Raw genomic sequence first — 27,413 nt, 5'->3', positions numbered from 1 at the left:
ACACCTCTATTTGGGTTCAAATCAAAATAAAATCATGTTTTACTGTCTTTAAATGTTTTAATATTTAAAGTAAGTGCCAACCAGTGAATTTAAAGTTTGAAAAAACATTCAAGCCCGATCATGTTTTTCTTTCTTTTTTTCTGAGTGTGACTTGAAATTACGCGTGCGTGCCAGGACGCGCAGCGCGGAGTTGGTACGAACATCTTCAGACCGAAAACACTCGGGCTGCTCCGCTCGCCGATGCGCCGCGGACCGCTCGCCGTCTCTCGGGTCTCACGCGGGATTAAACATGTTCGAGTTGCGGGGATGACGACGGAACGCGAAGCGGGCGGCGCCGGAGAAAGTGTGCCTTGTTCGGAGCAGAACGGGTCGGGAGCCTCGGAGCAGAACTCGGAGCGCTTGGAGGCCAGCAGAAGCCTGAAGCGCCAGTTAGCCTGCTAGCTAGCTAGCCAGCTAGCCTTCTAATGTTACAGTGTTTAGGCAGCAAATAACCAAACAAACGTCGTAGCTGTGGGGAGCCTGTAGTCAGTAGGGGAGCTGTTGTTGGACGGCCTCCTACGTAAATGTGCCTGTAGTAGTTTTTATTTCATTTTAGTAGCATTTGCTGGAATAACACTTAGCAAGATTGTTGTTAGCATCGTAGCTAGCCGTATTTACAGCAGCGTTAGCCGCTTAGCTAGCGAATTAACTTTATGCTACATGTGCCGATTTTCTTTCAAAGCCAGCTTTTTTTGCAGTCGACTTTGGAGCCGCAGTGCAGTTTAGCTTTACTCCTTATATCTGTGAAGAAGCCACTTGGACTTTCCCTGCCGTGCCTGCCCCGGACTGACCCACCCTAAAGGACTATCTACCCGGGGCCGATGCTGACAGCTCAGCCCGGACCACGGCCACGCCAGGAGCCGCTACAGCGATGCAGCCGCAGCAGATCTACGACTTTTCCAGTGACGAGAACAGTCAGAAATGGAGAGGCCTCTTCGTGCAAGCTTTACGAAAGGTTTGATGACATCTGTCTGCTTAACGCTTCGAAATCAATGTGAAAGTTTGGCTTTTCTAGATGGTATCTGGCAGATCTCCAGATAGCCCCAGACTCCTGTGAAATCAGCGGGACTCTGGGCTGAGATTGCAGCTCCTGCTGGGTTTGCATCAGTCAAACTGCAGCTGCAGATGCGCAGACTGCTGTCCTCATCTGCGGTGTCTGCTCCTCAACCGTTTCTCTGTTCTCCACATTAGTGATTTTGAAGAAGTTGCAGCTCCGTTTACAGTAAACAGTCAGCGGCTGTTTCCAAGATTTGCACCAGACTGAACTTCCAGCCTGAAGTCATTGTGAAACTCTGTTAGATATTAACTCTATTCGTTCCTCATTTGTGCTGATCGTAAACACGCTTCATTTCTGCTAAGTTTATATAAAAGCTGCTATTTTTAAGAGACTTCACCCACACCTTCCTGGATGTATGTGAGCAGATGTGGTCTGGTTGTTTGGGTCGGTGTGGTTGACCCTTATCAGTCCTCCGTCTTGCATCATCGCGGATTCTCTCCTAATCTCAGGGTTTCTTGTTTTCTGCAGAAGCGCTTTTGTGCAGATGAAGCGTAAAAAACCTTGTAGGTTGGAAAACTTGTTGAAAGAGGAAACAGTTTATTATTTTTAGATTGGCTAAAGCAGCAACCCATCAGCATACAAGATTAGCTAGTTTCTCTAGAAAAGAAAACTTTTGTCAATTATCTTCATTTTTGCTCTCCAGTATTTTTGTTGCATCATTTTAATGAGGAATAAAAACAATAATTTGATGCCAGGAGACGTGGAAACATCATTTTCTGATGATGATTGGAACAAATGTGTAAATTCTGCAGGTTTTATTGCTGATCATTAATGCACTGAATGAGGTGAGACTCAGAACGGTTGGCGGGCCGCGCCGCCGCCGCCGTGGACGTTGTCTGGACTTGTTGCAGGACCGCTGCAGGGAAAGCCTGTCAGAGGCTGACGTCACACAGGTTTGTTTTGGTTCTGACAGACGGTGACTCGCCGCTCTCCACAGCTGTCCACCTGCAGGGTTTCCTTGTCGCGTGTGACCCCGCCCCTGACGGGGAGGAGATTAGAGGCAGGTATACGGGGGAGATCTGTTGCTATGGAGCCCTCGGGGAGTTTCGTTCTGGCGTTTCTGCACCTAGAAAGTTATTTTCTCCAGATTACAGTTTCTAGGATTGATCAGATGATTAAAGCTTTGAGTCTTTAATCCTTTAGCTCACATGTGTCAAAGTCGGGGGCCGGATCCGGCCCTCCAGATCATTTTATTTTATTGTTATTAATGACCCGATGTTATCTTGTGCTCATTTCTAACTTGTAGAATTTTGACAAAATATATTTTATGGAGAGTAAAATATTGTTAATTATTTAAGGTTTAAATTGATTTATTCTGGAATAATATTCCTGACTTTTTATTATTCCTAATTAAAAATGGTCATTCTGCATCTTTTGGACTACGTGACGGATCTGGAAAAAACGGGACTCAAACTGTTCTGGAGGAAGTGTCGGTGACTTCCCAGAATGCCCCTCAGTGCAGTTTTTGAGGAGGAAAGCGAGCGGCGTGGAACTAAAGTGGAAGTGCGTTTCCACCGTGTCGGTGTTTCCGCCGCACTCGTTCCTGCAGACGTTAGTGTGGCGGTGAAAAGGAGGAGCAAACCTTCAGCTGTTTGTTGTTTTCTGGAGGATTGAAGGTGTTTGACAGAGTTCAGTGACGGCTGTGGTGTGACGGTGGTTTTACTGACACCACAGCCGTGTGTGAGGCCATCACCGTCTGACTGATCTAGATCTGAGTCTGAGTGTAAAACCAAACTGTGTTCACACTGGGGCCGCCAGATGAGTCGACTGTATCGACTACTATAATAATCGGCCACAATTTAATAGTCATTTTTTGTCTTTATTTTTAGTTATTATACAGCTTCATCTTCCTCATAAGATGTGTGACGTGCAATTAGTCGACTAATTAGAATAATCGTTTGTGGCAGTTTACACCATTAAACCAAATTCATCTTCATTGTTGCTTATTATCAAATTCAGAGAATGATTTTTCAGAATTTTTAGTTTTTTTTTTTAAACATATATATCAAACAAATTGAAAACTGGAGCCGTGGAGAAAGTGAGTCGTTTGCATCTCTACTTCCCATTGATTTAAACAGGAGAAAAACTTTATCTGCTTTCTGTCATCCACAAACATTCAGAATCTAAAATTAAAACTATAATCAAGGTTCCTGCATGGTCTTAAAAATCTTAAACGCTTTGAAGTTATGAATTTAAAAATAATACATTTAAAAAATCTTGAATGTTCATATCGAGCCTTAAAAATTGTTCTGCTTGAAATTTCTCCATTCTACATTTCACATAAGAATTAGTCATTTTTTGACGACGATTACTTTGATCAAATAAATAAACGGCAGGAGAACCGAGTGTTAAAGCATCTCAGTTCAGACCACAAACACGATAAAAAGCTGCAGTTTTTGATCATAACATGAGAATAAATTAATCAAATGGGAAACGGACTGAACAGTTGGTCTTCATTTTGACATATATGGCCTTAAAAAGGTCTGGAAAAGTTTTAATTTTAGCTTTAAGAAACCTGTAGAATCCCAGAAATGTATATAAATATGAAATATTATTATTTCCAGACTCTAATATCCTGTTTATAGATAGAATTTGAGAAAAAAACCTGCAGACTGGAGTTTTACTACAGTGTGATATTTGGGTTCTGCAGTAGAAACGCTCCTTAACTCGTATTAAACTAAATAAATAGTGTCTAGCAGCCACACATTGGGATTTATTACATTTGTTGTGTTCCTATATATTTAATTTTGCTGTGACATAACTTCCACACCATGTGACTTTCATCTAATTGACTATCGACACGATGAACGCCAAAACGCTTCCAAACAGTCTCTTTAAGAGAAGTCTGGGCCGTCGGATGATCTGGAAGGTCAACCATGTTTGTGTGCTCTAAAGATGCTTCACATTTAGCTCCGCATGCTGCTTTGACTTTAAATAATATACATTTTTTGATTATCCCTTATTTAAAATTCATGAATTGATTCAGAATTGTTTATGGATCATAATCGATGCATCTAAAATTAGATTTTTCCTGGTCAGAACAGTGAGGAGACTGTAGCAGAACCACTGATGGAGTTTGATGCTCGATGAGGAACATCTCAAAAACAAAAAAAACAGCAAATCAGACCAAACCAATCGACTCAACAAATCAACCCTGAGACAAAAACAATCCTAAAAACGTAGAAATATTTTCCATTTTTGCTTCCATTCCATCGTTTTCATACTTTAAACTGGATCTGGAGAAGTTCCACTTTGATTTCAAATTCATTTTGACTAATTTTTCTTTCCGTTTTGAAGATCTAACACTGAAATTGACACAGAAGATTATCCAGATTTTTCATAAAAATGACATTTCTAATTCATCTTCTGCACACATCCAGAGATCTGTGCAACAAATGAATGTTTTTAGTTTTTGTAACTAAATCTTTAACGTCAGCTGCATGAAAATCTGCAGTACAAGTGATGCAGCTTTTATTTTGAAAGATCTAGTATTAATATCACTGAGTATTTGACTAATTCATGAACCCTAAAGTAGGAAAGACCGAGTCTAAATGCTCCAGAAAGGAAAGTAAAGTTTTATTAAATATAGTTTTTCAATATTTATTGAAAATATCAGATGTCATTTTTACATTTTAAGCAGGTTTATCTATATTCCATCACACTCGATTTATTCTGTGATCCCTTCAGTTACAGGGTGGGGGGGTAGTGGCGCTGACCCGGGGTCACGGGGTCAGGAGAGCGCGGCGACGTGCGTTTATGCTCCGAGTCGGGCCGGTGGCGTGGGGGGGCTGCCTGTGTGCACGCGTGTTCGTGCTGGGGTGCACATGCATGAGCTCTTTGTTTGTGCTGCGGTCCCCAGACGGTCTGCGTGTAATGGCGGATGATGTCATGGCGTGAATCATAAACAATGACACATGCTGGGGTTTTATACCGCGCCGCAAACACACACCTCTGCTGCACAAACGCATTACCTGGAACCTGAGCCCCCCTCAACCCCCCGGGGGGCCGCGTCACAGAATTACTGCTGTCTTTGTGTCAGAACATCCACCTGATCTGAATGAAACTCCACTTTCTGTTTTCAATTAAGACCCTCAGAGTTCAGTCACGTTCAAATGGATGTTTAGTGTTAAACTATCATTATTATTATTATGGTCTGTTCTGTGTTCTCTTATTCGTTCACCTTTTGCAGTCTTGCACATTTTTTTAATGTGATTTTACACACATTTTTATTTATTTTCAGTAGGTTGTGTTCTGTGTCCTGATTGGCTTTAGAGTCCTGTCAATCAATCTCCTGTAGAGGATCTTCAATCTTTGTTTTCATTCTATTATCCTGCATTTATTAAAAGTTTAGACAAGAGAGAAAAGTGTTTAGTGAGGAGTTTTACATCCTTCTGTAATGTAAAAATGAAGAGAACTACTTTGCTATAACAGGTTATTAGATTGGATTTTAACAAATAAGAGAACTCTGTATATTCAGTCAGAAGTTTGCGTGCGACTCGGCGCTAAAACAACACAAACAAACCAGGTTTGAAGCCTCATTTAAGGGCGTTTTCATGCTACAATTCTGTGTCAAAATTGTGTCACATCTTAGTTGTTTGGTTTTTATTTATGTTTTTTCAGGAAATACAAGAATAAAGTCATAACATTTTGAGAGGAAAGAAAAAAGATGTATAAAGATTTACATTTATTACTTAAAAAGACAAAATTTTACAGGGATTTTTTTTGCTTTTTTCTTAAATTTAAATTTTAATGTAATTAATATCAAGTTTTAAATTTACCCCAAAAAGTCGAGCAGATTTCAGCTGATTTTTGAGCAGTGTGACGTCCATCACATTTTCTGGATTTCACAACACAAATTAAATTGGTCATATTTGATTTATTTTTAGACAGGGTCTAAAAATAGACATTTTTCTATTTTTATGTATTTATGCTAATATGTGTTTTAGAAAAGTTCCGTATGTGTGAGGTCTTACTTGTTCTGATGTTTGTTCTGCAACTGAAGCTCCTGACGGATAAAGTTGTTTGAAATTGAAGTTAAATGTAACATACATTTTTAAAAAAACAACGACTTATTCTCTTGTAAAGTTACGTTTTTTCAAGCGTAAATCTATTATTTCATTTTTGTAAATAGTTGTATTTTTCCCTCATAATTATATGACTTTATTCTCATAAAATGTGGATTTTTCTTCATAATTTACTATTTTGTCGTCATATATTTGTCTACTTTTCATTTTTACGGTGGTCTTAATGCTCCATAGTTTTGACGCGCTGCAGAGAGCTGAAGGAAGATGATTTTTAACCTTCAGGACGAATGTTTTGTCCTTTTTGGTTCCCATGCTTTTATTTTGAAGCACTGAGGCTGAAAGACATTTGCTGCTACAAACGGAACAAACCGTCTGGAATGTAGAAGCTTTGGGAATTTTTATAGCCGTTTATTTGGTTTGAACTCTTTAAGAAGAAGCTGATGCTCGTCTGTCAGAATGTCGGCGCCATCATCTGTTCGAATCGGGTTTCAGGATGAGAAGCTGCAGTTTGTTCTGTTTTCACTCCGTTTACACATCAGACGGTTTACAGATCGGCTCAGAGGTTTTCTTTACAGAAATAATTTTTGCACATTTTCAAGCGACCGTTTTAAGAGTGAATTTCAGCTTCTGCTGACTGTACCTGCAGAGACAGAGTTCAGCTTTGTGTTCTGATGCCGTGTCAACACCTCGGTTTCTCGCCGCGTCACGCTCGGCGTGTTTGAACTCCACCCAGACGTGCTTCCCCTGGACTCCGTATCTGGTGTTTTTGTTGCTCGGCCTCCCATCCTGACATTGTTGCAGGTAAATGAAGCCGGTTGCATGTGGGCCTTCCAGAAGCGCCGGCGCTCTCCTGTGAATGAGTGTTGGGGGGGGAAACCCCCGGAGTTTCAGTGCGGTGACTCAGAGCTCCTGATGTTCAGTGGAATTTGGTCAAGTGCCTCTTTAGGATAGAATCTCATAACATACTTCCTCTTTTGAATCTGTATTTTCCAAGCCGGTGTTATAAATAGACGCGAGTTTATGCATATTTATAGCAGTTTGGGCGTCAAAAGCTGCAGAAATGCAAACAAAGGATTTTCCAGGCGCTCTTATTTTGAAACCCTCTAATGAATGAGTCAGAACGGTGGATTTTGGAGGACAACAACTGAACGTGATGCAGAGTGGACGTCCTATTTTGAGAAGAATGCTGACCTTTCATCTTTCCTCCACATTCTTTAATCTGAAGGCGGCGTCTTGTGATGATGACGCCGCGCCGCTCCATCTTCTCCTTTGTCTGTTGCTCCCTTTAGGGGGCGCCACAGCTAATGATCCCCCCTCCATCTAACCCTCTCCCCCGGCCTGGTATCTCCAGCCTCAGCATCCTTTTGGCTTATGTAGTTTTTTTTTAAACGTTTTTTAGGCTGTTTAGCTAATATAACTGCTAGCATGAGCTGAAATATTAGCTAAACTCCAAAACAGCCTAAAAATCTTATTAAATCCCCAAATAATCCAAAAATCTCCCAGAATGACCATTTTTAAACATAAAACCGTAACTTTTTAACATAAATATGAATAATAAAAAGGCAGGAATATTATTCCAGAATAAATCAACTTAAACCTGACGTGTCAACGTTGAGGCCCCTGGGACACGTGATCTACTGGGATCTGGATCCATTCCTGATCCTCCCAAACAGAACCTCAGCATCTTCACGTCTCTGAACCAGCAGCATGGCCGCTCCCTCCCCGGCCTCCTACCGTACGTCGGGGCAGTTCCATCGCCGCGGTGTCCAGGTTTTCAGAGTAAAAACCCCTCCTGCTCTGTAACAGGATCTGAACAGATTCCTGTCAGAGGGCTCAGCCCAGATGGCAGCTTCTCATGGGGGGGTCATCTCTGGCAGACCTGATGAAGCCACGCCTCACCGCGGCCTTTGTGTCCTGCTGGTTTCATCATCAGGAGTGCAGAGAACAAACGTCTGAAGAAGTTGGTTCAGGTGTTCTGTATTATTCTGTTTCTGACGGAAATGTTTTTTCTTCATTTGGAAGTTTTTCTATCTGCTGGGATATTTTCATCATTTAAATCTCTTTGATGTTTCTTCCATCGGCCGTGTCAGAGAACTGGACCGACTCAGTGTAGATAGACGGCTTTATTAATCCTTTTGGGACGCGCCCGCAGGGAAATTAAATTTATTTTTGTGTGATGTCATGTGTAGAAAATGGTTTATTCTGGCTCCAACCAAATAAGTTAATTTACTCACCATTTTTCACAATAAGAGCGCCGCCATGTTGGAGCCAGATGTTGTCAGTACGCTGTGATTGGTCCCAGTCAAAGTTTTATGGAAATCACTGTCACCAGCCAGGAGTTAGCTTACTGGAAGGCCACAGATTTCAAGTGTTGGAGGTGGGGACCACAGGCTCCACCTACTTTTGTTGAGGCATCTGATTGGTCAGTTTAAATTTTGAGTTACAGTAGGAATATCATGAAAAGGTTGATTATTCTTGGAGCTTGCAGGTACTTCCTGTTTGGAGGGGGGAGGGGCCACTTAGTCCAGTACTCATAACAGCCACTGGCTTCTCCTCAGACGACCTTTCAGATCCATCGTGATCTTCAGGATTCTGTTTCATTGACCTGAAAATGGTCAAATATTGTTGAGAAAAGTGTGAGTGATGTGATAGTTTGATGAAAGGTGGTTCCATCTAGCGCTACCTTCACACCGCCAGAGGCAACGCACATTCAGGCGCCCACATCCAATCAAAAGACTGTAAATGTGCGCTTCAGGTTTCTGTGTTATACTCTCATGTTCACACATTCACACCAAGACTCTTTCACCTGTAGGTGGCGCACATGCTCTGGTTAATAGTAGAAATATAAAAAGAAGAAGAAGCCCCTTCCTACTTGTCCAGTGTGAACACTATAGGGTTAGTCTCAGTTTAGATCTCACGTTGGCCGATACTGGTGTCCGATGCTGAAATCTTTACATCTCTCTCACATTTATCACCAGATAAATTCAGGCTCCAATAAATAATGTCGTGTTTCATATCCTGACATTAATAAAGCTGGTTACATGTGAGCCATAAACGGACCGCTATACACGTTTACCTGTACATTTCGACTGTGACTTTGTTCTTGTTAAACTGACAAATCAACTTTCTGATGTTTTGTTTTTTAAAGCACAAAATCTGAATGCTCCACTTGAAAAATCTTCAGCTTCTTATAATAATTTCATTTTTTTTTTTATCATCTCTTTCACGTTATTTAGCCAACAAGAAAACATCTTAAGAATGAAAAAGTAAAATAACCTAAAAGGAAATTTAAATATGTAAAGAATGTAAAGTGGTATCAGATTAAAGAAGTTATCCTGAATAGAAAAACCAGAGTAAATAAACCAGTGAGTTCACTAAAAAGGTTCAGAGCTGGATCTGTTCCAACAGAAACAGAAGTCTGGAATGTTGTTCTGGCTCAAAGTTCTCACATCTTTGCTCTGATACTTTGTTCCTAGAAAACCTGACAATCTTCTAAACCTGAACATAAAATATTCCAGAATGTTCCTGCAAATTTCACATTGAAAGGGAAATGAAAACATGAATTCAAGTTGCAGGAGAAAGTCTATTTCTCCACATGGTCTGCATCACTTCATTGGTTGGTTGGTTAGTTGGTTTGTTGGTTGGCTGGTTCATTGGTTCATTGGTTGTTCCATCCCAACAATCCCATCAGATTCATGTTTTGGCATAAAGAAAACATGAAGTGATTTTTTTTTATGACACATTCACACACATTTATAAGTTCAGTTCAGTTTGTAACAGACTTTATGAACATACTTTACAACAACATGGACCATTTTAGGGTGCATTAACTTAATTAAGCTAATAACTTTATTAAACAGTGATTGTGAGATTCTTCTGTCTTTTTTCTCTATTGTCGTTCAGTTGTTGGACTTTTTTTTCTGGAATTTTCCAAAAACCTGTTTTTTAAAGTTCAGTTTTAAATGTATTTTTGACTCTTTTTTTTGTTGCTAAATACTGACCTAAGTTTTAAGAGTTTCTATTCAAGAGTCATGAGTCTCAAGTGAAAAGAGCTTTTTTAAAATCTCTATAAATTAAGTTTAAAAAGTTTAATTTTTAAACAAGTTTTGAATTAAATGATGTATATTTGTTAAATGTGAGGAGAGTTCTTGTGTTTCTGGTTTCAGAGGTGCGTTCTTTAGATGGCCCTCAGATGTTGGACTGTTGCTTTCATCCTTTAGTCCATCACAGCCTAAACCTTAGGGATGGACCTATGTCATTTTTTTCGTGTGATACTGATATATCTCCTGCAGCTGTGGCCGATATTTGCTGATATTTAAGTGTCGACAGTAACACCAAGTTTAGATTTACTTTTTGTTTCTTTACAAGAAATGCACAACTTCTCACATTGTTCTTTATTGACTGTTAGATGTAACTGTAAATCAAAAGCTTTCCATTGCCGGATGTATTAGGAACAACAAGTATTTCTGTCAGAATAATTACTGACTGTGACTGTAAACAAAAGCTTCACCGTGCCAAAGACCAGAATAAAATTAAAGATAAAGTGTATCTAAAAACATTCTGGGTGGATTTTAGTATCGGTCTGATACCGCTAAACTCAAACTGTGCAGATATCGTCTGATACGATACGGACACCGATGTTAGAGACACCAATGTTAGAGACACCGATGTTAGACACCGATGTTAGAGACACCGATGTTAGAGACACCGATGTTACAGACACCGATGTTACAGACACCGATGTTACAGACACCGATGTTAGAGACACAGATGTTAGAGACACAGATGTTAGAGACACCGATGTTAGAGACACCGATGTTACAGACACCGATATTACAGACACCGATATTACAGACACCGATGTTAGAGACACCGATGTTACAGACACCGATGTTAGAGACACAGATGTTAGAGACACCGATGTTAGAGACACCGATGTTAGAGACACAGATGTTAGAGACACCGATGTTAGAGACACCGATGTTACAGACACCGATGTTAGAGACACCGATGTTAGAGACACCGATGTTAGAGACACAGATGTTAGAGACACAGATGTTAGAGACACCGATGTTAGAGACACAGATGTTACAGACACCGATGTCAGAGACACAGATGTTACGGACACAGATGTTAGAGACACCGATGTTACAGATTCCGATGTTAGAGACACCGACGTTAGAGACACCGATGTTAGAGACACCGATGTCAGAGACACAGATGTTACAGACACCGATGTTAGAGACACCGATGTTAGAGACACAGATGTTAGAGACACCGATGTTAGAGACACAGATGTTAGAGACACCGATGTTAGAGACACAGATGTTACAGACACCGACGTTAGAGACACCGACGTTAGAGACACCGATGTTAGAGACACCGATGTCAGAGACACAGATGTTACAGACACCGATGTTAGAGACACCGATGTTACAGACACCGATGTTAGAGACACTGATGTTAGAGACACAGATGTTAGAGACACCGATGTTAGAGACACAGATGTTACAGACACCGACGTTAGAGACACCGACGTTACAGACACCGATGTTAGAGACACCGATGTTAGAGACACCGATGTTAGAGACACCGACGTTAGAGACACCGACGTTAGAGACACAGATGTTACAGACACCGACGTTACAGACACCGATGTTAGAGACACCGACGTTAGAGACACCGACGTTAGAGACTCAGATGTTAGAGACGCCGACGTTAGAGACGCCAATATTACGGACGCCGATGTTACGGACGCCGACGTCAGAGACGCCGACGTTAGAGATGCCGACGTTAGAGACGCCGATGTCGTAGACACCGACGTCGGAGACACCGACGTTACGGACATCGATGTTTCGCCCACCCCTGCTGAAGCCTTCCTTCCTCCTGTAACATATCCGTTCCGCTCACCTGTTTCCTCCCTTCAACCTGCAGGTGCAGAAGCAGGTCCACCCAAACCTGACGGCCAAGGAGGATGCTCTCCAACACGTGGAGGAGCTGATCCTGCAACTCCTCAACATGCTCTGCGTGGCCCAGCCGCGCACCGTGCAGGACGTGGAGGTGCGCTCCTCTCTTCTAATGCTAGATCCTCGTCCACAAACCTGTCCTCAGGTGTCTGAGATGTTCTTTCCTCCGACAGGAACGCGTGCAGAAAACCTTCCCCCATCCCATCGATAAGTGGGCCATCAATGACGCGGCGTCGGCCATCGAGAAGCGGAAGAGGAGAAACCCGCTGCTCCTCCCTGTGGACAAGATTCACCCGCTGCTGAAGGTGACGCCGCCGGACGCCACTCAAGGTGACGCCCGTTTGACTCTGACTTACCTGGCGGTCTCTCTCTCCAGGAGGTTTTGGGCTACAAGGTGGACTACCATGTGTCTCTGTACATCGTGGCGGTGCTCGAATACATATCAGCAGACATCCTCAAGCTGGCAGGAAACTACGTCTGCAACATCCGGCACTTTGAAATCAGCCAGCAGGACATCAAGGTGTCCATGTGCGCAGACAAGGTGAGTCCTGCCCTCGCCGGGACCCCGCAGGAGCCGGTGAGGGCGGTGCTGACCCGATGCTCCCGTCCGCAGGTGCTGATGGACATGTTTGACCAGGAAGAGGACATCGGCCTGATGTCGCAGAGCGCCGAGGAGCCCTCGGCCTCCGAGGAGGTCACGTACGACGACCTGGTGAGGCTGGAGATCGCAGAGGAGCGGCAGTACCTGCGGGAGCTCGACCTCATCATCAAAGTGTTCCGGCATCACTTCATGACCAACCCCAAAATCTTCACCGCTCAGGTGAGGAGCTGCTGCAGGTCCAAGAAGAACCTGATTCTGACTCGCTTTGACTCTGAATAAGAAGCTTTGCTCAGTTTACTGCAGAACCTTTATTAACAAACAGTTATTGGATTTTCAGAGATTATGTCCAGATTACAGCTGTGTGATCGGCTAACTGGGATTTAGGATCATGGAGCCTTTGGAAAGCTGGTTCTTCTGGGATTATGAGGCCAGCAGAACCACTTCTGTGTGTTTATTGGTTTGTTTCAAGCAAATAGAACAGAAAACAAAGAAAAGACAAACATAAACGTAGATCTATCCAACCTAATGGAGATTTTTAGTCCTAAATCGATTGGAAAAGAAGGAAATGCGCACACACAACCACATCCACATGTAAATGATAAGATATTAATCATAAATAGACACATTTGCACTCATACATGCAGCACATAACACATTCAATCCATTAAATACAGTTAGCTTGATTGATTTCTTAAAAAGGAGTTTTTATAATCCCACCTTAACCCTTATAAACACACTATTGGTTGACATGAAGTTAAGCGAAGGACAGTCGTCGTTATTACATAAACTTTCAGACTTCTTTCTGTGGGAACGTTCCTACTGCCAGAGCCAGCAGGAACGTCACCGTGGGATGCAGACGGATCAGGACTTTCCTCCTGGAGGTCTAGTATGTGACAGAAACCATCAGCTCATCCATAAGCGTTTGGAAGAGGAGAGCAGATCTGTCTGCAGGCTGAGAGCTGCAGAGTTTCCTCTGTGGTTTCTGCATATTTGGATAGGAATGTGGAGCATTTCATTTTTAGTCAGACGGGAATCTGCAGCCAGAATAACGCCAATTATGTCTGTTGTAATCTGAAATCCCTCTGAGACGTCAGGAACGTCTTGGGATGGAGGAGACCAGGACTTGTTCTTAAACACTTCAGTCACTTTGACGGATTTTCATGTATTTTTGGCGTAAAGTCCCACTTTGATCATCCTTTGATCCCTTTTTAAAGTGTTCTTTGAGATCTTTTAATGAGGATTTTAGACCAAAAATAAAAACTGACCTTTGTCTAAAGAGGGGTCTTTAACCTGTGGCTCATTTATCCCTTTATTGTGGCTCTTTAGCTTTAATGAAAAATGCTAATAATTAAATACATAACAGATTAGTTATTTAAGTTTGGTCATTTCTGCTTAGATTTTTAACATGTCAAACAACTAAGATAAAAAAGTTTAATTTACTGTCAGAAATTCTGTAGGAATGTTCTTTAAATTTGTGTTTTTAATTTATTGTTAGTCAAATAACTTTTATTTTGGTAAATTACACTTAAGTGATCAAAGTTTTGAACAAATGCAGCTTAAAATGATTAAAATGATTTAGAGTTTTGTGCCTCAAATCTTAGAATGACAAAAAGTTCAGTTTATTCTAAATGTTTAGAGTTAGAATTTTGTTAATAGATTCTACTAAAATGTTGTTTATCTGTCGCATCAATTCAGAACATCTGTCTTTAGTCAAACCTGCATCACCTGCTTAGTTTATATCAACGGAACTTTATTATTTTTTTTGCAGTTGGTTCAGTTTTTATCTTTTCAAAGTCAATTTAATTATTTCAGTTCTTATTTTTCTCCTAAAAGTTTGTCTCTGGGTTAAAGAACTTTACTGAAGGTTATCCGCTCTAATAATTAAGATTAAAACCCTGATAAATGTCGGGTGAAGTTAATGAAGTTCTTACCTGCAGAGCCGCCTCAGGTGAGCCTCAGGTGAGCCTCAGGTGAGCCTCTGGTGAGCGAGTCAAACCTGAAGTTCTGTCTCTTCCTTTTTCCGAATCAACAAGAACAAATTCTAATATCTGGAAAAGTTATGAAGCTGTGGGTAAGAAATGGGTTTGTTGCTCGGAAACTCAGGAAGGAAGGAAGTGGTGAACGTCGTACAGAACCACGCTCAGAAACGGTCTGAATCTGCGCTCAGATGACGGTCACGTGCACGCTGCTGTGCACGGAGGTGATTTCTTCAGCTGCAGCTAAATGCAGAAACGTTTGCTTCCTGCTCGTCGGAGCGTCTGCTGAGCAGTTTCTGTCCTCCGCCGTCAGAGCTGGTGCTCATGCTGACGTGCACGTGCAGCCGTGCACAGTAGAAGAGAGCGAGTGGGGTCTGCCGTGAGCCTGCTCCAGCGCTTCAGTCCAGACGGTTCTCACCACAGCAGAACCCAAACTGCACAGAAGGTTCTCCTCATTCACCTGCTGGTCTGATCGCAGGACGTGGAGGTGATCTTCAGCAACATCCTGGACATCCATGAACTCACCGTCAAGCTTCTGGGGCTGATCGAGGACGCCGTGGAGATGACTGCCGACGGATGTCCTCATCCACTGGTGGGAAGCTGCTTTGAAGACCTGGCAGAGGTACGCAGACCCTCAGAACCCTTTAGAACCGGGGGGTCAAACTCAATCACACGGGGGCCAAAATCCAGAACACACCTGAGGTCACGAACTGGATCAACATTTAATGAACACTTTAAACTACATTTTTAAACTTTAAAACTGTAACTTTTTAACATAATTAGGAACTAGGTATATAACATTACCTGCAATAATACTAGTGTGAATGCTGTAAGCTGAATTTGAAGATGCTGAAGCTGATAGTCAATATTAGCCTTAAAAAAAAAAAACTGGCCAAAACAGCTAGCATGTAACTGAAATATTAGCTAACATACCAAAACAAATCTTAGTAAATGCCAAAATATGCAAAAAGATAACAGAATGCCTTTAAAACTGTAACTTTTTCAAATAAAAATGAATAATAAAAAGACAGGAATATTATTCCAGAATAAATCAACCTTAAATAACTTTCAATATTTTACTTTCCATAAAAATATATTTTGTCAAAATGATGCAACTTAGAAATCAGCACAAGATAACATCTTGTCATTAATACCAATAAAATAAAATGATCTGGAGGGCCGGATCCGGCCCCCGGGCCTTGACTTTGACACGTTCTCCTTAGTGCTCAGTTAACTAAATAAATGTCTTTTTTTAAATGAAGTTGGGTGATAAAGGAAAATAGTGATTGATTAGATTTGATCTTCAATCATTGGTTGAAAATCAGATTAATTAGATTCTAATTTCAATCAAAAGCAAATTCCTGAAAATCACATCAAACAAAAACTGCTGTCATTCAAAAAAGTGTTTTCTAGTCATAATTATGTGAAACATTTATTATGAATCAATACCTTTAATAATAAAAATGCTTTGATCTTCTCACTAACGTAGATTTCCGGCTCCGTTTCAGCCTCACTAGTTTGGTTGAGCCTCAGATTTCGGCCTCGTCTCCTCATAATGACACAACGTTTGTGTGTTTGCAGGAACAAGCGTTCGATCCCTACGAGATCCTGTCTCAGGACATCCTGAGCAAAGACTTTCACGAGCACTTCAACAACCTGATGGCTCGCTCCACCGTCGGCCTCTACTTCCAGGTGAGCCGCCTGAGCGGAGAGGATCTTTGATTTAGGGGCTCACCACTCCCTCTGTGTGTGTGTGTGTGTGTGTGTGTGCGCGAGTGTGTTCATGCATGTTCATACATGTGTTTGTGTGCTTAAATATTCAGGCACGTGTTTGTGTGTTTGTGCATGTCTGACTTTGAGGAATGTGTTTGTATGCTTGTGTGCACATTTGTGTTTGCATGCATGTGTTTTTGCTATATAGGTGTATGCATAGGTGTGTGTGTTGTGCATGCAAACACATGCATACACATGCCTGTGTTTGCATGTGTCCTCAGTGCGTGAATGAGACTGTAAGAATGTGTCATTTGTGTGTCGTGTGCTTTTCCACGTGTTGTTTGGAAGCGTCAGAAGGAGCCGTGGTTTGATCTTTAGGTTCTAGCTGCTGAAGGATGAAGGTCTCTGGGTCTCTGCAGGCGCTCTCCAGCCTGAGCTCCGGCGTGTTCCCGCCTCTCTCTGGTTCTCCTATTTGTTCCCGTTCTGCTTTGAAGTTTGGTGCCGACAGAAATTCCCTCTAAAGTCTCTGAAGGCGTGTCCTGACGAACCTTCAGTGTCCTGTTTACTCTTCCTTCTGTTTGGTTTTGTTTGGACGCTCCTCACAGCAGCAGCGCTGACTTTAACTCTGGGGGGTTCAGCCTTTGAAGGAGTTTCTGTGGCCGAACGGTAACGCGGTGATGTCCAAATCCACCAGCATCGCTTTAAGCTGCAGTGTGATGAGGAGCTTCACCTTCTGACCTCCTGATCATCTCCTGTTGGTCTAGATCACGTGTGTACCCCTATTTTGCTGTGAGAATATGAGCAGGACACGAGCAAAAAATCTACAAATTCCTCTTCATTTGCCCTGAAAGTGGCTCAGTTTTTTCTCAATTTTTTCTCAATTTTTCTTCATTTTTTCTCTGTTTTTTCCGTTTTTTTTGTCTGTTTTTGCTCTGTTTTTTTCTCATTTTTTTCTCAATTTTTCTTCATTTTTTCTCAGTTTTTTTCCGTTTTTTTTTTTCGTCTGTTTTTGCTCAGTTTTTTTCTCTGGTTTTTTTGCTCCATTTGGCCTTCTCGTGCTGTAAGCGAGCCGAGCGGATGCCCAGACCTCCTGCATGCGGCCGCATCGATCTGCAGTGAGGTCAGCGTTCCCCGCCGTCCATCAGGGAGGCGGGGCTCGTCTCCTGCAGACGCTGCTGCTGCAGACTGGAGTACGAGCGCATTGATCCTGTCGTCTATCAGGGGATCAGGAGATTAAAGTGGATCTGATGACGCCGCCCCCTCCATTACCCACAATACCCTAAATTCATATCTGTACTAATTTGTTATACACTGTAACCATATTTATGAGACGTGTGCTGCCGACCTCTTGGCCAGGTCACCCTTGAAAAAGAGATCCTGATCTCAACGGGTTTTTATGTGGTTAAATAAAGGTTACTACTACTACTACTACATTACCCCCGCAGCTTTCCTCTGTCTACACTGCAGATCCACATCTACAAGATTTGAGTCCATATTTACAGATGTGTTTTCTTTATAATCATACAGATGTGATTTGAGGCGATGGAGTCTTTAATCTGTTACATGAAAACGCGTTTTAACCCCGAGCGTTTGTGTGTTCTGCAGTCCGTAGCAGAGGGCTTCAAGGAAGCGGTCCAGTATGTCCTCCCCCAGCTGATGATGGTCCCGGTTTACCACTGTCTGCACTACTTTGAGCTGCTGCAGGTAAAACCTCCTGTCGCCAGTGGAATGTGGACTTTTCTACAGTTTTTGGATGCTCCCACAAACTTAAATAAACCGACCTTGATCTGACCTTCATTAAAGTTGAACAGATGATTGGATGATGTGTAAAAATGTCTTTAAAATTTGCGTCAACCATGAAACATACATGTACAAAATATCAAAGAAATCTGCAGGAAAGGATTGTTTTAAATCATTTTTATGCTGAAAATTTTAACTCAAATCTTTGATCCAATCAGATCGACGACCTGATGGTTCCACAGGAAATAAAAACCTTTTCTGCTTTAACATTGAGACGTTTCTTTATTCTTCAGTTGAAATATTCTGGTAAACGTTTCATCCATTTGAAGAGCGTCCACATATACTGTTTTTTGTTTTTGCACAGTCTCCAACAAAAAAACAAAACAGAAATGAGCATTTCAACAATTTTAAACAAATTTATGATGTGAGTTTACTCTTTGAATAACTCTGTAAAAATGAAAAGAAAACAAAAATGTATGTTTTTGCATAAAATTTCAGTTTTTCTTTTCCTGTTTCCTAAATCCTGGGATGAGACTTCCTGATCCTTCTGGAGTTTTTGCTCCTTTGACTCTCATCTTTCTCCTCCTCCTGTGGTTGTGTCACTGCCGCCCCCTAGTGTCCAAACCGGGTAGTACTGGGAAGCTCACCTGTTTTAGGTTTACTGAAGTCTTCTAAAAGTAGTTTCTAGGAGATGTTTGTTCAGGTAGAGACAGGATCAACCGTTGTTTACGGTTGATCCTGTCTCTACCTGAACACACGAGCTGCACGCGGTGGGATTTCACCGCCGCCGATGACCTTCAAAGATCACCGACTTCCTGTTGGGAATCTCGGGCTCCCGCTCACTTCCCTGAATTAAGAGATGTTCTCAGAATTCCCTGAAATCCCAGCATTCCGTTTCTTGGTAAAACCTGCTGGTTGGAGAACGTCCTCTTTGTGACCTTTAGCCCCACGAGAGCCGATGGAGCGTTTTCTTAGTGACCTTAATGTTTAGAAAAATATACTTGATTGATGTTTTTGTGGCCCTTAAAATTAAACTTTTAAATATTCCATTCATTAAATTCTACATTTTGTTTCTATATTTAATCATTTTAACTTAATTTACTTTTGACTCGTGAGTTTCTTTCAAAATGAAATGCACCCTGTGTCAAGTCCTCTAAAAAATCCAAGTCAAACTTGGCATTTTCTATAACTTTTTCTAGATATTTCCTCCTTTTACTCAGTTTGATTGTTGCTGACATCAAGTAGAATCTAAATGTTAAAACAAATTCTGAATATTATACAAATTTAGTGTAAAGTAACGACAAACTACTGATTTACATCTTTCTTCATAATTTTTCCATCTTCTAAAAATCTAAATATAAATGATTAAACAAAATTAACCAAAATAAAAAATATCAACCCAATTTTTATTTTATTTTGTGTATTTTTTCAACACAATGGAGGGTTAAAAGAGCCGTTCGTGGCGTCCGGTTACAGACCCCCGGTGTCTCTGCTGCTCCATCCATCCAAACCCCAAAAGGACAAAAGAGTTTGTGGGTTTCAGATGTTCTGGAGCTGAAGTTCACCTGATGAATGTTTTCTGGCTCTGCAGCAACTTCAGGAGCGGAGCAAAGACCAAGACGACCGCGAGTGTCTGAAGCAGGCCATCACGGCTCTGCTCAACCTCCAGTGCAGCATCGAGCGCAGCTACAACAAGCACCAGCCCCGCCGTAAACCCGGGTAGGCCCCCAGCACACAGCGCCCCCCACAGGCCGCTGACCCGCGCTAACCCTGTCCTCCTCCCACAGCGAGCCCATGTACCGCCTGTACAGCCGGCAGATCCGCAGCAAGCAGCTCGCCATCAAGCGCATGAACGAGATCCAGAAGAGCATCGACGGCTGGGAGGGCAAAGACATCGGCCAGTGCTGCAGCGAGTTCATCCTGGAGGGGCCGCTCATCCGCGCCGGCGCCAAGCACGAGAGGCACAACTTCCTGTTCGACGGCCTGATGATCAGCTGCAAGGCCAATCAGAGCTCGCGGCTGCCGGGGGCGGGGAACGGGGCGGAGTACCGGCTGAAGGAGAAGTTTGTGCTGAGGAAGGTCCGCATCGTGGACCGGGACGACTCGCCGGACCTGCGGCACGCCTTCGAGCTGATGGGCAAAGACGAGAACTGCGCCGTTTTCTGCGCACGGACAGCAGAGGAGAAGGAGGCGTGGATGGCGGCGCTGGTGACCCTCCAGTACCGCTCCACGCTGGATCGCATGTTGGACACGGCGCTGCACACGGAGGAGCAGGAGCACCCGCTCCGGCTGCCCTCCCCGGACGTTTACCGCTTCGCGGTGCAGGACTCCGAGGAGAACATCGTGTTCGAGGACAAACTGCAGAGCAAAACCGGCATCCCCATCATCAAGGCCGGCACCGTGGTCAAGCTGATCGAGAGGCTGACCTACCACATGTACGCCGGTGAGTCCGCCGCATCCGGACGCCCCCGGAGCCCGCCGTCCGCCGATCTTCCTCTGAGTTCATCCTGACGTGTGTTTGATTCCCAGATCCCAACTTTGTGCGAACGTTTCTGACCACCTACCGGTCGTTCTGCAACCCGCAGGAGCTGCTGTCGCTGCTCATAGACAGGTACGCCGCCACCGCACCGCCGCCTCCTCTCTCTCTTCTTGGTGTTTCCTGCTGGTCTGAACCGACTTTTCACAGGATTGAGATCCCCGAGCCGGAGCCCAGCGAGGAGGATCGGCAGGCTCTGTGGAACGGCGAGCAGCCGATGGCGGCCGAGCTCCAGAGGTTCAGGAAAGAATACGTGCAGCCCGTCCAGCTCAGGTACGTCCGGCTCACCTGCTGCTGCAGCCTCCAGCAAAACCTGAGCTGCATCCACTGAGGACTAAACCTGCAGCAGGTTCAGCCTTTAAATCAGAGAGTCAAACTCAGAAACACTCGGGGCCAAAATCCTAAACACTCCTTAAGTCACGGGCCGAACAGGAGAGACTTTTATCGAGATAGATATACAGCATTACCTGTGAATGCTGGAAGATGAATTTGATAGCCAGCTGAAATATTAGCTAAACTCCAAAACAGCTTAAAAAATCTTAGTAAATGAAAAAATAGTCCAAAAAGCTGCAGAATGCCAATTTTTAAATCTGTAAATTTTTAACATAATTATGAATAATGAAAAGACAGGAATATCCGGCCCCCGGGCCTTAACTTTGACATGTGCTTTAAACCAACCAATCTTAAACACTTCTTCTTGTTAAAGTCCATTTGTTGCTCATATACAGTTTCATCGGTCTGCACCCGGAGCCACATGTGGTTCTTTGAGTTTGCAGAAAAATACGAATAATTTAAATAAAATAATACATTTGTAGTTCTGGTTAATTTGTTTTATTGAGTTAAGTTTTTCCCTGCTGCACAACAGTGTCTAGTGGCTGTTCTGAATTCTTAAAGTAAATTTCATTTACAAGTTTTGATTTTGGAAAGAAAAGTGTGTTTCTACACTAACAAAAGGGATGAAGGGGCTCAGACGTCATAGTGATAAAAACAGTTTTTCTTACGTTTTTTTTTCTTACTTTTTGGATTTAACTAAATCTGCTGTAGCAGGGTATATTTTATTTTGAAAGGAACTTGTGCGTGCTGCTCTCAAAAGTTAAATAAATAAAAATGACATAAAGAAACATTTAATACAGTTGTAATTCAATTATTTAAAGCGACATATTTGTAAGTGAATAGCTCAAAAGTCCAAAAATGTGTATTTTTCCAAACAGGTTGTTGGACTTTGGGTCTCCTTGGGTTTGTGACAGTAAGAAAGTGAAACAAATTTATTTTTTAGTGTTAAAGTCTGCAGACCGCTGCTCTAACCGATCTGATTGGCTGCAGCTTTAAAACCCCGGAAGTGTTTCTCTGGTTTTCTTGACTTCCTTTTGCGGCGCAGCTCTGATGGTTTCTCCTCCGCAGGGTCCTGAATGTTTTCCGTCAGTGGGTGGAGCATCACTTCTACGACTTTGAGAACGATCCGGAGCTGAGAAGTCGGTTGGAGGAATACATCACCAGCAGAATTCAGCTCCGAGGTCAGTCTCCCTTTTGGGCTCCGGTGGCTTTGTCTTCCTGGAATTTAACACCTCTGTTTGGGTTTCTGTTTATTGGCTTCTGTTGTGTCTGGCGCCCCCTTCTGGAGAGAAGAGTTCAGCATTTGGTTTATTTACATGACAATTATGATCATTTTGTTTGTTTTAAAGTTTTCTTTGGTAAAAATAGTTTATTAAATCCTCATAAGACAGTCGTCATCATTTTGTGGGTTTAAGCATTTTTAATATTTTACCTGGAAATGGATCTTTAGGCTCTTAATAACCTTGTGCTCCTCTTTTAAAGTACGTCTCCATGGCAACATTCTGGCCAATGGAGTGTCAATTGTTTTCTTTAAATAAAAAACAAAAAAAACATACCTGGAGTCACCACGGCCGTCCCAGCGTGGTGCTGGGGGGGGTTTGCTTCTCAAACCAATATAAACTGGCAGCGAGGTTCTGAGTTTCCGGGTCTGCCGAGCAGAACCAGAACCAGAGCTGCTGCCTTCAGCTCCAGTTTGACAGACGTGCCGTCGTCCTGCATCGCTGCTCTCTGTTCTGCACGTCCAGAAACTGGATGTGGGAACGTCAGGATCCTCAGTAGATCCCTTCTTGATCCTCAGGTAAATCCATGAGGAAGTGGGTGGAGTCCATCAACAAGATCATCAGGAGGAAGCTGCAGACTCAGCTGAACGGCGTCAGCCACAACATCACCTTCGAGAGCTCGCCGCCTCCCATCCAGTGGCACATCTGCACGGCGGGCCAGGTGGAGCAGTTTGACCTCATGACCCTCCACCCCATCGAGATCGCTCGCCAGCTCACGCTGATCGAGTCCGACCTGTACAGGTGAGTCCCCGCTGAAGGAGGGGGCGGGGCTGGCGGTGACGAGCGACCTTTGACCCTTGTCGTCCGCAGGGCCGTCCGGCCGTCTGAGCTGGTCGGAAGCGTTTGGACCAAAGAGGACAAAGAGAAGAACTCTCCCAACCTGCTGCGGATGATCCGCCACACCACCAACCTCACGCTGTGGTTCGAGAAGTGAGTCTCCTCCCAGCAGCCGAGCCCCGCCCCCTTCCGCAGAGCTGACAGGTGTTGTTCTGCAGGTGCATTGTGGAAACCATGAACCTGGAGGAGCGGGCCGCCGTTCTGTCACGGATCATCGAGATCCTGCAGGTTTTCCAGGAACTCAACAACTTCAATGGCGTGCTGGAGGTGGTCAGCGCCATCAACTCCGTACCCGTCTACCGGCTGGACCACACCTTTGAGGTGAGACTCCGGCGCCAATCAGGTTTAAGGATTCACAGATCGAACCACGAGTCCTATCGTTCCATAGGTTTGGATGGTCGTTATATTTAAGTCTCTTCATTTTAAAAATGAAAACGTGTATTTAATCGATGATGATCTGATCCGATTCAATAACCAAACTCCTTGAACAGCGATTCCTACGATTACATCTGATCTGTTTTACAGTTCCTCTGTTTGAATTTACTGGATGTATGAAAATAAAATGTATTTTTATGAAATCATCATATTTTATATCCTTTTTTAGAACAGGAGAATCAACAAAACTGATAAAAACTCAAAGATTTAGACAAAAATGACAGTTAAATAATGTTATAACCAAAAAAATAAAATATTTTGGTCAACTTTCTGGTAAACTTCAATAAAACAAACAATAAAAAAATATAAATTAGTAATAACTTAATTTTAAACAACTAGAGAACAGTTATTTAATCTAAACTAACAGAGTTTCCAGCAGAAAACAGGATTTTTACAATCTGATGTTTTTCATTTTTAACGTAAAAGAAAAATAAAAAAAACTACAGAACTTTGTGAACGTTTTAAAGACTTGTTGTTCTGGTTCGGTCTTTCCACTATGTTAACAGTCACATGACGTCACATTATTGATCAACAGATCTTTGTAATATTTGTAAATTCATGTTGTTCAGATATATTCATATTGAAACTGCAGACTTTAAGTCTCGACACTCTTTGACATTCTATCACGTGATCATCGGGAATCAGCTGATTCTGCTGCAGAGAAAAGCGGCTTTTCATTCCTGCTTTGGACTGAAATGCAAAACTTCTACAGCACAGGTGTCGAACTCCAGGCCTCAAGGGCCGGTGTCCTACATGTTTTCCAACCAACCTGCCTTTGAAGCTCCTTATTGGCCAAACACACCTGATCCAGGTAATCAGCAGCAGATGAGGCAGGATTTCTGGAAAACCAGTAGGACGTCGGCCCTCGAGGACTTGAGTTTGACACCCCTGTTCTAAAGCATCGGATCTCACTGCAAATCGAGGATGAAAATCTGCTTTTCTGGGCTGCAGAATCAGCTGATAATAACTTCACTAATCAGCAAGAGGATGGTTTCCTCTCCTCTGGGATTACGGTGATTCCGTCATCGGTTGAAGAATTACTGAAGTCAAAAGAATGTAAACATTGAAGCTAAAGCTACAATGTTTAAATATTCATCAAATTCTTCTTTTTTCCAGAACTTTTGTCAGTAAACAGAACTTCAGTCTCATATCTTTCAACTAGTGGTCTAAAAAAAAAAAAAAAGAAGCTCAATAGTTTTACTTTGAAAATGGAATGCTTCACCGATGCTTTATTTTGAAGATTTGTTTACTTCCTGTCACAGTAGAACATTTTTGTTTATATGCTTAAAATCCAACATTGTTCTGCATTTTAGAGCCAGAATTAAATTCTCTGAAGTCTATTTTTAACCCCTTCTATATTTTAATAAAAACAGGTTGAGTGATTTCTAACTTCACAAATATCTACGCTTTAATTTTCAAGAACACATAATTATTGGAGGATTCGGATAGTTTTTGTTTTAAGACAAGAGGAGCAACAATGTTGTTACCACCACACATATCTGATGGAAAAAAGAGCAAATTTATCAGTAAATGTCCTTCATTTGGAGAAGGTTTTGCCTATTAAACTATTAGGATGTCATCGTGTCTCAACAATATCCCTCCTGCTGTTTTTTTAATTCTATTTCTTTCTGAGCACCAAATCCTTATTTTTCTCTCCTAGTTTCCAGCAGCATCATGTTTAGGATCATTTCTTAAATGTGTTTTTGTGTCTTCTCGTCTCTCCAGGCCATACCAGAGAGGAAGAGGAAAGTCCTGGAGGACGCCGTGGACCTGAGTCAGGACCATTTCAAGAAATACCTGGTGAAGCTGAAGTCCATCAACCCGCCCTGCGTGCCTTTCTTTGGTTAGTGGTTCCACGTCTGCACATGTCAGCTGGTTTCTGTCTGTGTCGACTGTTATTTCTGAGGAGGAACTCAGCAGGACGACCTTCTAACCGTCTCCTGCATGAAGCTTTTCTGCTTCAGTTCAGAGGCAAACATGAAATAAATCCTTTTAATTATGTTGAACAATCATGAAAATGTCTCCATGGAGCCAAAAGAAAAAACATTTTTCTTTTGTTTGCGAGTCACCTCAGGAATGGATACCAAACTCTAGTTGGTGCCAACAGATACAATGTTTAAATGCAAACATTGGTGCTTCTGTTCCACTCAGGTCTACTGTACAATTCTAGCCAATCATTTTAGCTTTCCAGCGATTGTGGGCGGGCTCACGTAAGGGGCGGAGCTTCAGTCAAAAGTTTGTCTGAGCTTCACAGCAAATCAAGTGATACGATCCAAACGTGTCACCTGTCGTCACCACTGAAGTTCTCCTCCTCAGGTATCTACCTAACCAACATCCTGAAGACGGAGGAGGGAAACCCCGACTTCCTGAAACGCCACGGCAAAGACCTCATCAACTTCAGCAAGAGGCGGAAAGTGGCGGAGATCACCGGCGAGATCCAGCAGTACCAGAACCAGCCGTACTGCCTGCGGGCGGAGCAGGACATCCGGGTGAGAGCGTCCTCCTGACTGCAGCTCTGTCCTGAGGAGATGCAGGTGCTGAGCTCTGTGTGTTTGCAGAGGTTTTTCGAGAACCTGAACCCCATGGGCTCCATGAGCGAGAAGGAGTTCTCCGACTACCTGTTCAAGATGTCTCTGGAGATCGAGCCGCGCAACTGCAAGCAGCCCCCCCGATTCGTACGTCTGGTTCTGTTTGGTTCTGCTCTTCATTCAGTTCAGTTCCTCAATAAAACCTTGTTTGAGTTTTAATTTGAGAATCTGGATGAACTTTTCTGTCATTTTTAGTTTGTTTCTGCAACTTTTTACCAAAACATTACACACGCACACACCCCGTTGTTATGGCAACTGCCTACAGAAAGCTGCAGAGACGTCTTTTATTGGACCTTTTATCTTAAGATGCTTAAAGGGAAACAAACAGTAAATCGACTTTTTTTTGTCTGTTGACCTCTAGAAATGGGGCTTTAAAAGTGCTCTCTGATGGTCCTTGACACATTTTGGACAATTCAAAATAAACTTGTTAAATGAGTGCTGCCCCTACAGGTTGAAATGAGGTGTTACAGTTGAATTTTGTGATTGGTCAACTGGTGTGAGTCCCATGTTATTTCAGTATTTTCACATCATCATGCTCTGCAGCTCTAGGATAAAAGCCCCGCCCATCTTTGAACAGTGGTGCTTGCCCAACAACGCCAAGTGCGCTTGAGAAAAGTAGAGCTCGACCTTAGTCGCAGAGAGCAGCGGGGCTTGATCCACGAATCCAAGACTGGTGCTGCTCACGATGCACCTGATGGAGCAGCAATGCTCCCTAGAGCGGCGATGTTAGCGACGCTCCCTAGAGCGGCGAAGTTAGCGACGCTCCCCAGAGCGGCGAAGTTAGCGACGCTCCCTAGAGCGGCGAAGTTAGCGACGCTCCCTAGAGCGCGAAGTTAGCGACACTCCCTAGAGCGGCGAAGTTAGCGACGCTACCTAGAGCGGCGAAGTTAGCGACACTCCCTAGAGCGGCGAAGTTAGCGACGCTCCCTAAAGCGGTGAAGTTTGCGACGCTTGCGACGCTCTGATGGGTGATGACCTTTTCGTCCCCCAAACAAATGGCACCTGTTTTAACACAATTCTCCTCTTTTTTTATTTTTTTGTCTATTCTTCAAAAAAACTTTCAAACTTGACCTCCACCAACGCACACAAACACACCCACCCCTCCGTCCTTCATTCAGGGATAGTCTTCTCCAGGCCTCCAGGGGCCGCTGTTTCTGCATGATTTTCTTATCTCCAAGCTCTACTCATGACCGATTACCTGGTTCAGGTGTGTCCAGCCAATCAGAACATGCCAGAGCAGGTATGTGGGAAAACATGCAGGAATGCGGGCCTCGAGGCCTGAAGCTGT

At 43.0% G+C, this 27,413-nt stretch overlaps 1 protein-coding gene and 1 long non-coding RNA gene across 2 annotated transcripts; one reads left to right on the top strand and one right to left on the bottom strand.

Moving 5' to 3' along the window:
• Nucleotides 1-165: 165 nt before the first annotated feature.
• Nucleotides 166-26,212, top strand: sos2 (son of sevenless homolog 2 (Drosophila); the record flags this gene model as incomplete). The annotated part of the gene is given in 19 exon segments (XM_024275020.2): nucleotides 166-994; nucleotides 12,055-12,180; nucleotides 12,260-12,391; nucleotides 12,463-12,627; nucleotides 12,700-12,906; nucleotides 15,142-15,285; nucleotides 16,245-16,355; nucleotides 17,982-18,080; nucleotides 19,708-19,835; nucleotides 19,904-20,559; nucleotides 20,646-20,727; nucleotides 20,803-20,925; nucleotides 22,054-22,166; nucleotides 22,784-23,006; nucleotides 23,076-23,195; nucleotides 23,261-23,423; nucleotides 25,263-25,380; nucleotides 25,854-26,026; nucleotides 26,096-26,212. Coding segments are annotated over 19 exon segments (3,084 nt in total), but the record flags the coding sequence as incomplete, so codon positions are not given.
• LOC112148708 lies at nucleotides 21,830-22,784 on the bottom strand. Its single transcript, XR_002919671.2, has 2 exons — nucleotides 22,418-22,784; nucleotides 21,830-22,267 (listed from the first exon to the last, which is right to left on the bottom strand). It is a non-coding gene; the product is annotated as an uncharacterized LOC112148708 (long non-coding RNA).
• Nucleotides 26,213-27,413: the final 1,201 nt, after the last annotated feature.

The sequence above is a fragment of the Oryzias melastigma genome, linkage group LG22 (assembly GCF_002922805.2).
Source record: "Oryzias melastigma strain HK-1 linkage group LG22, ASM292280v2, whole genome shotgun sequence".
NCBI lineage: Eukaryota > Metazoa > Chordata > Actinopteri > Beloniformes > Adrianichthyidae > Oryzias > Oryzias melastigma.
This window is presented reverse-complemented; position numbering and strand designations above follow the sequence as displayed.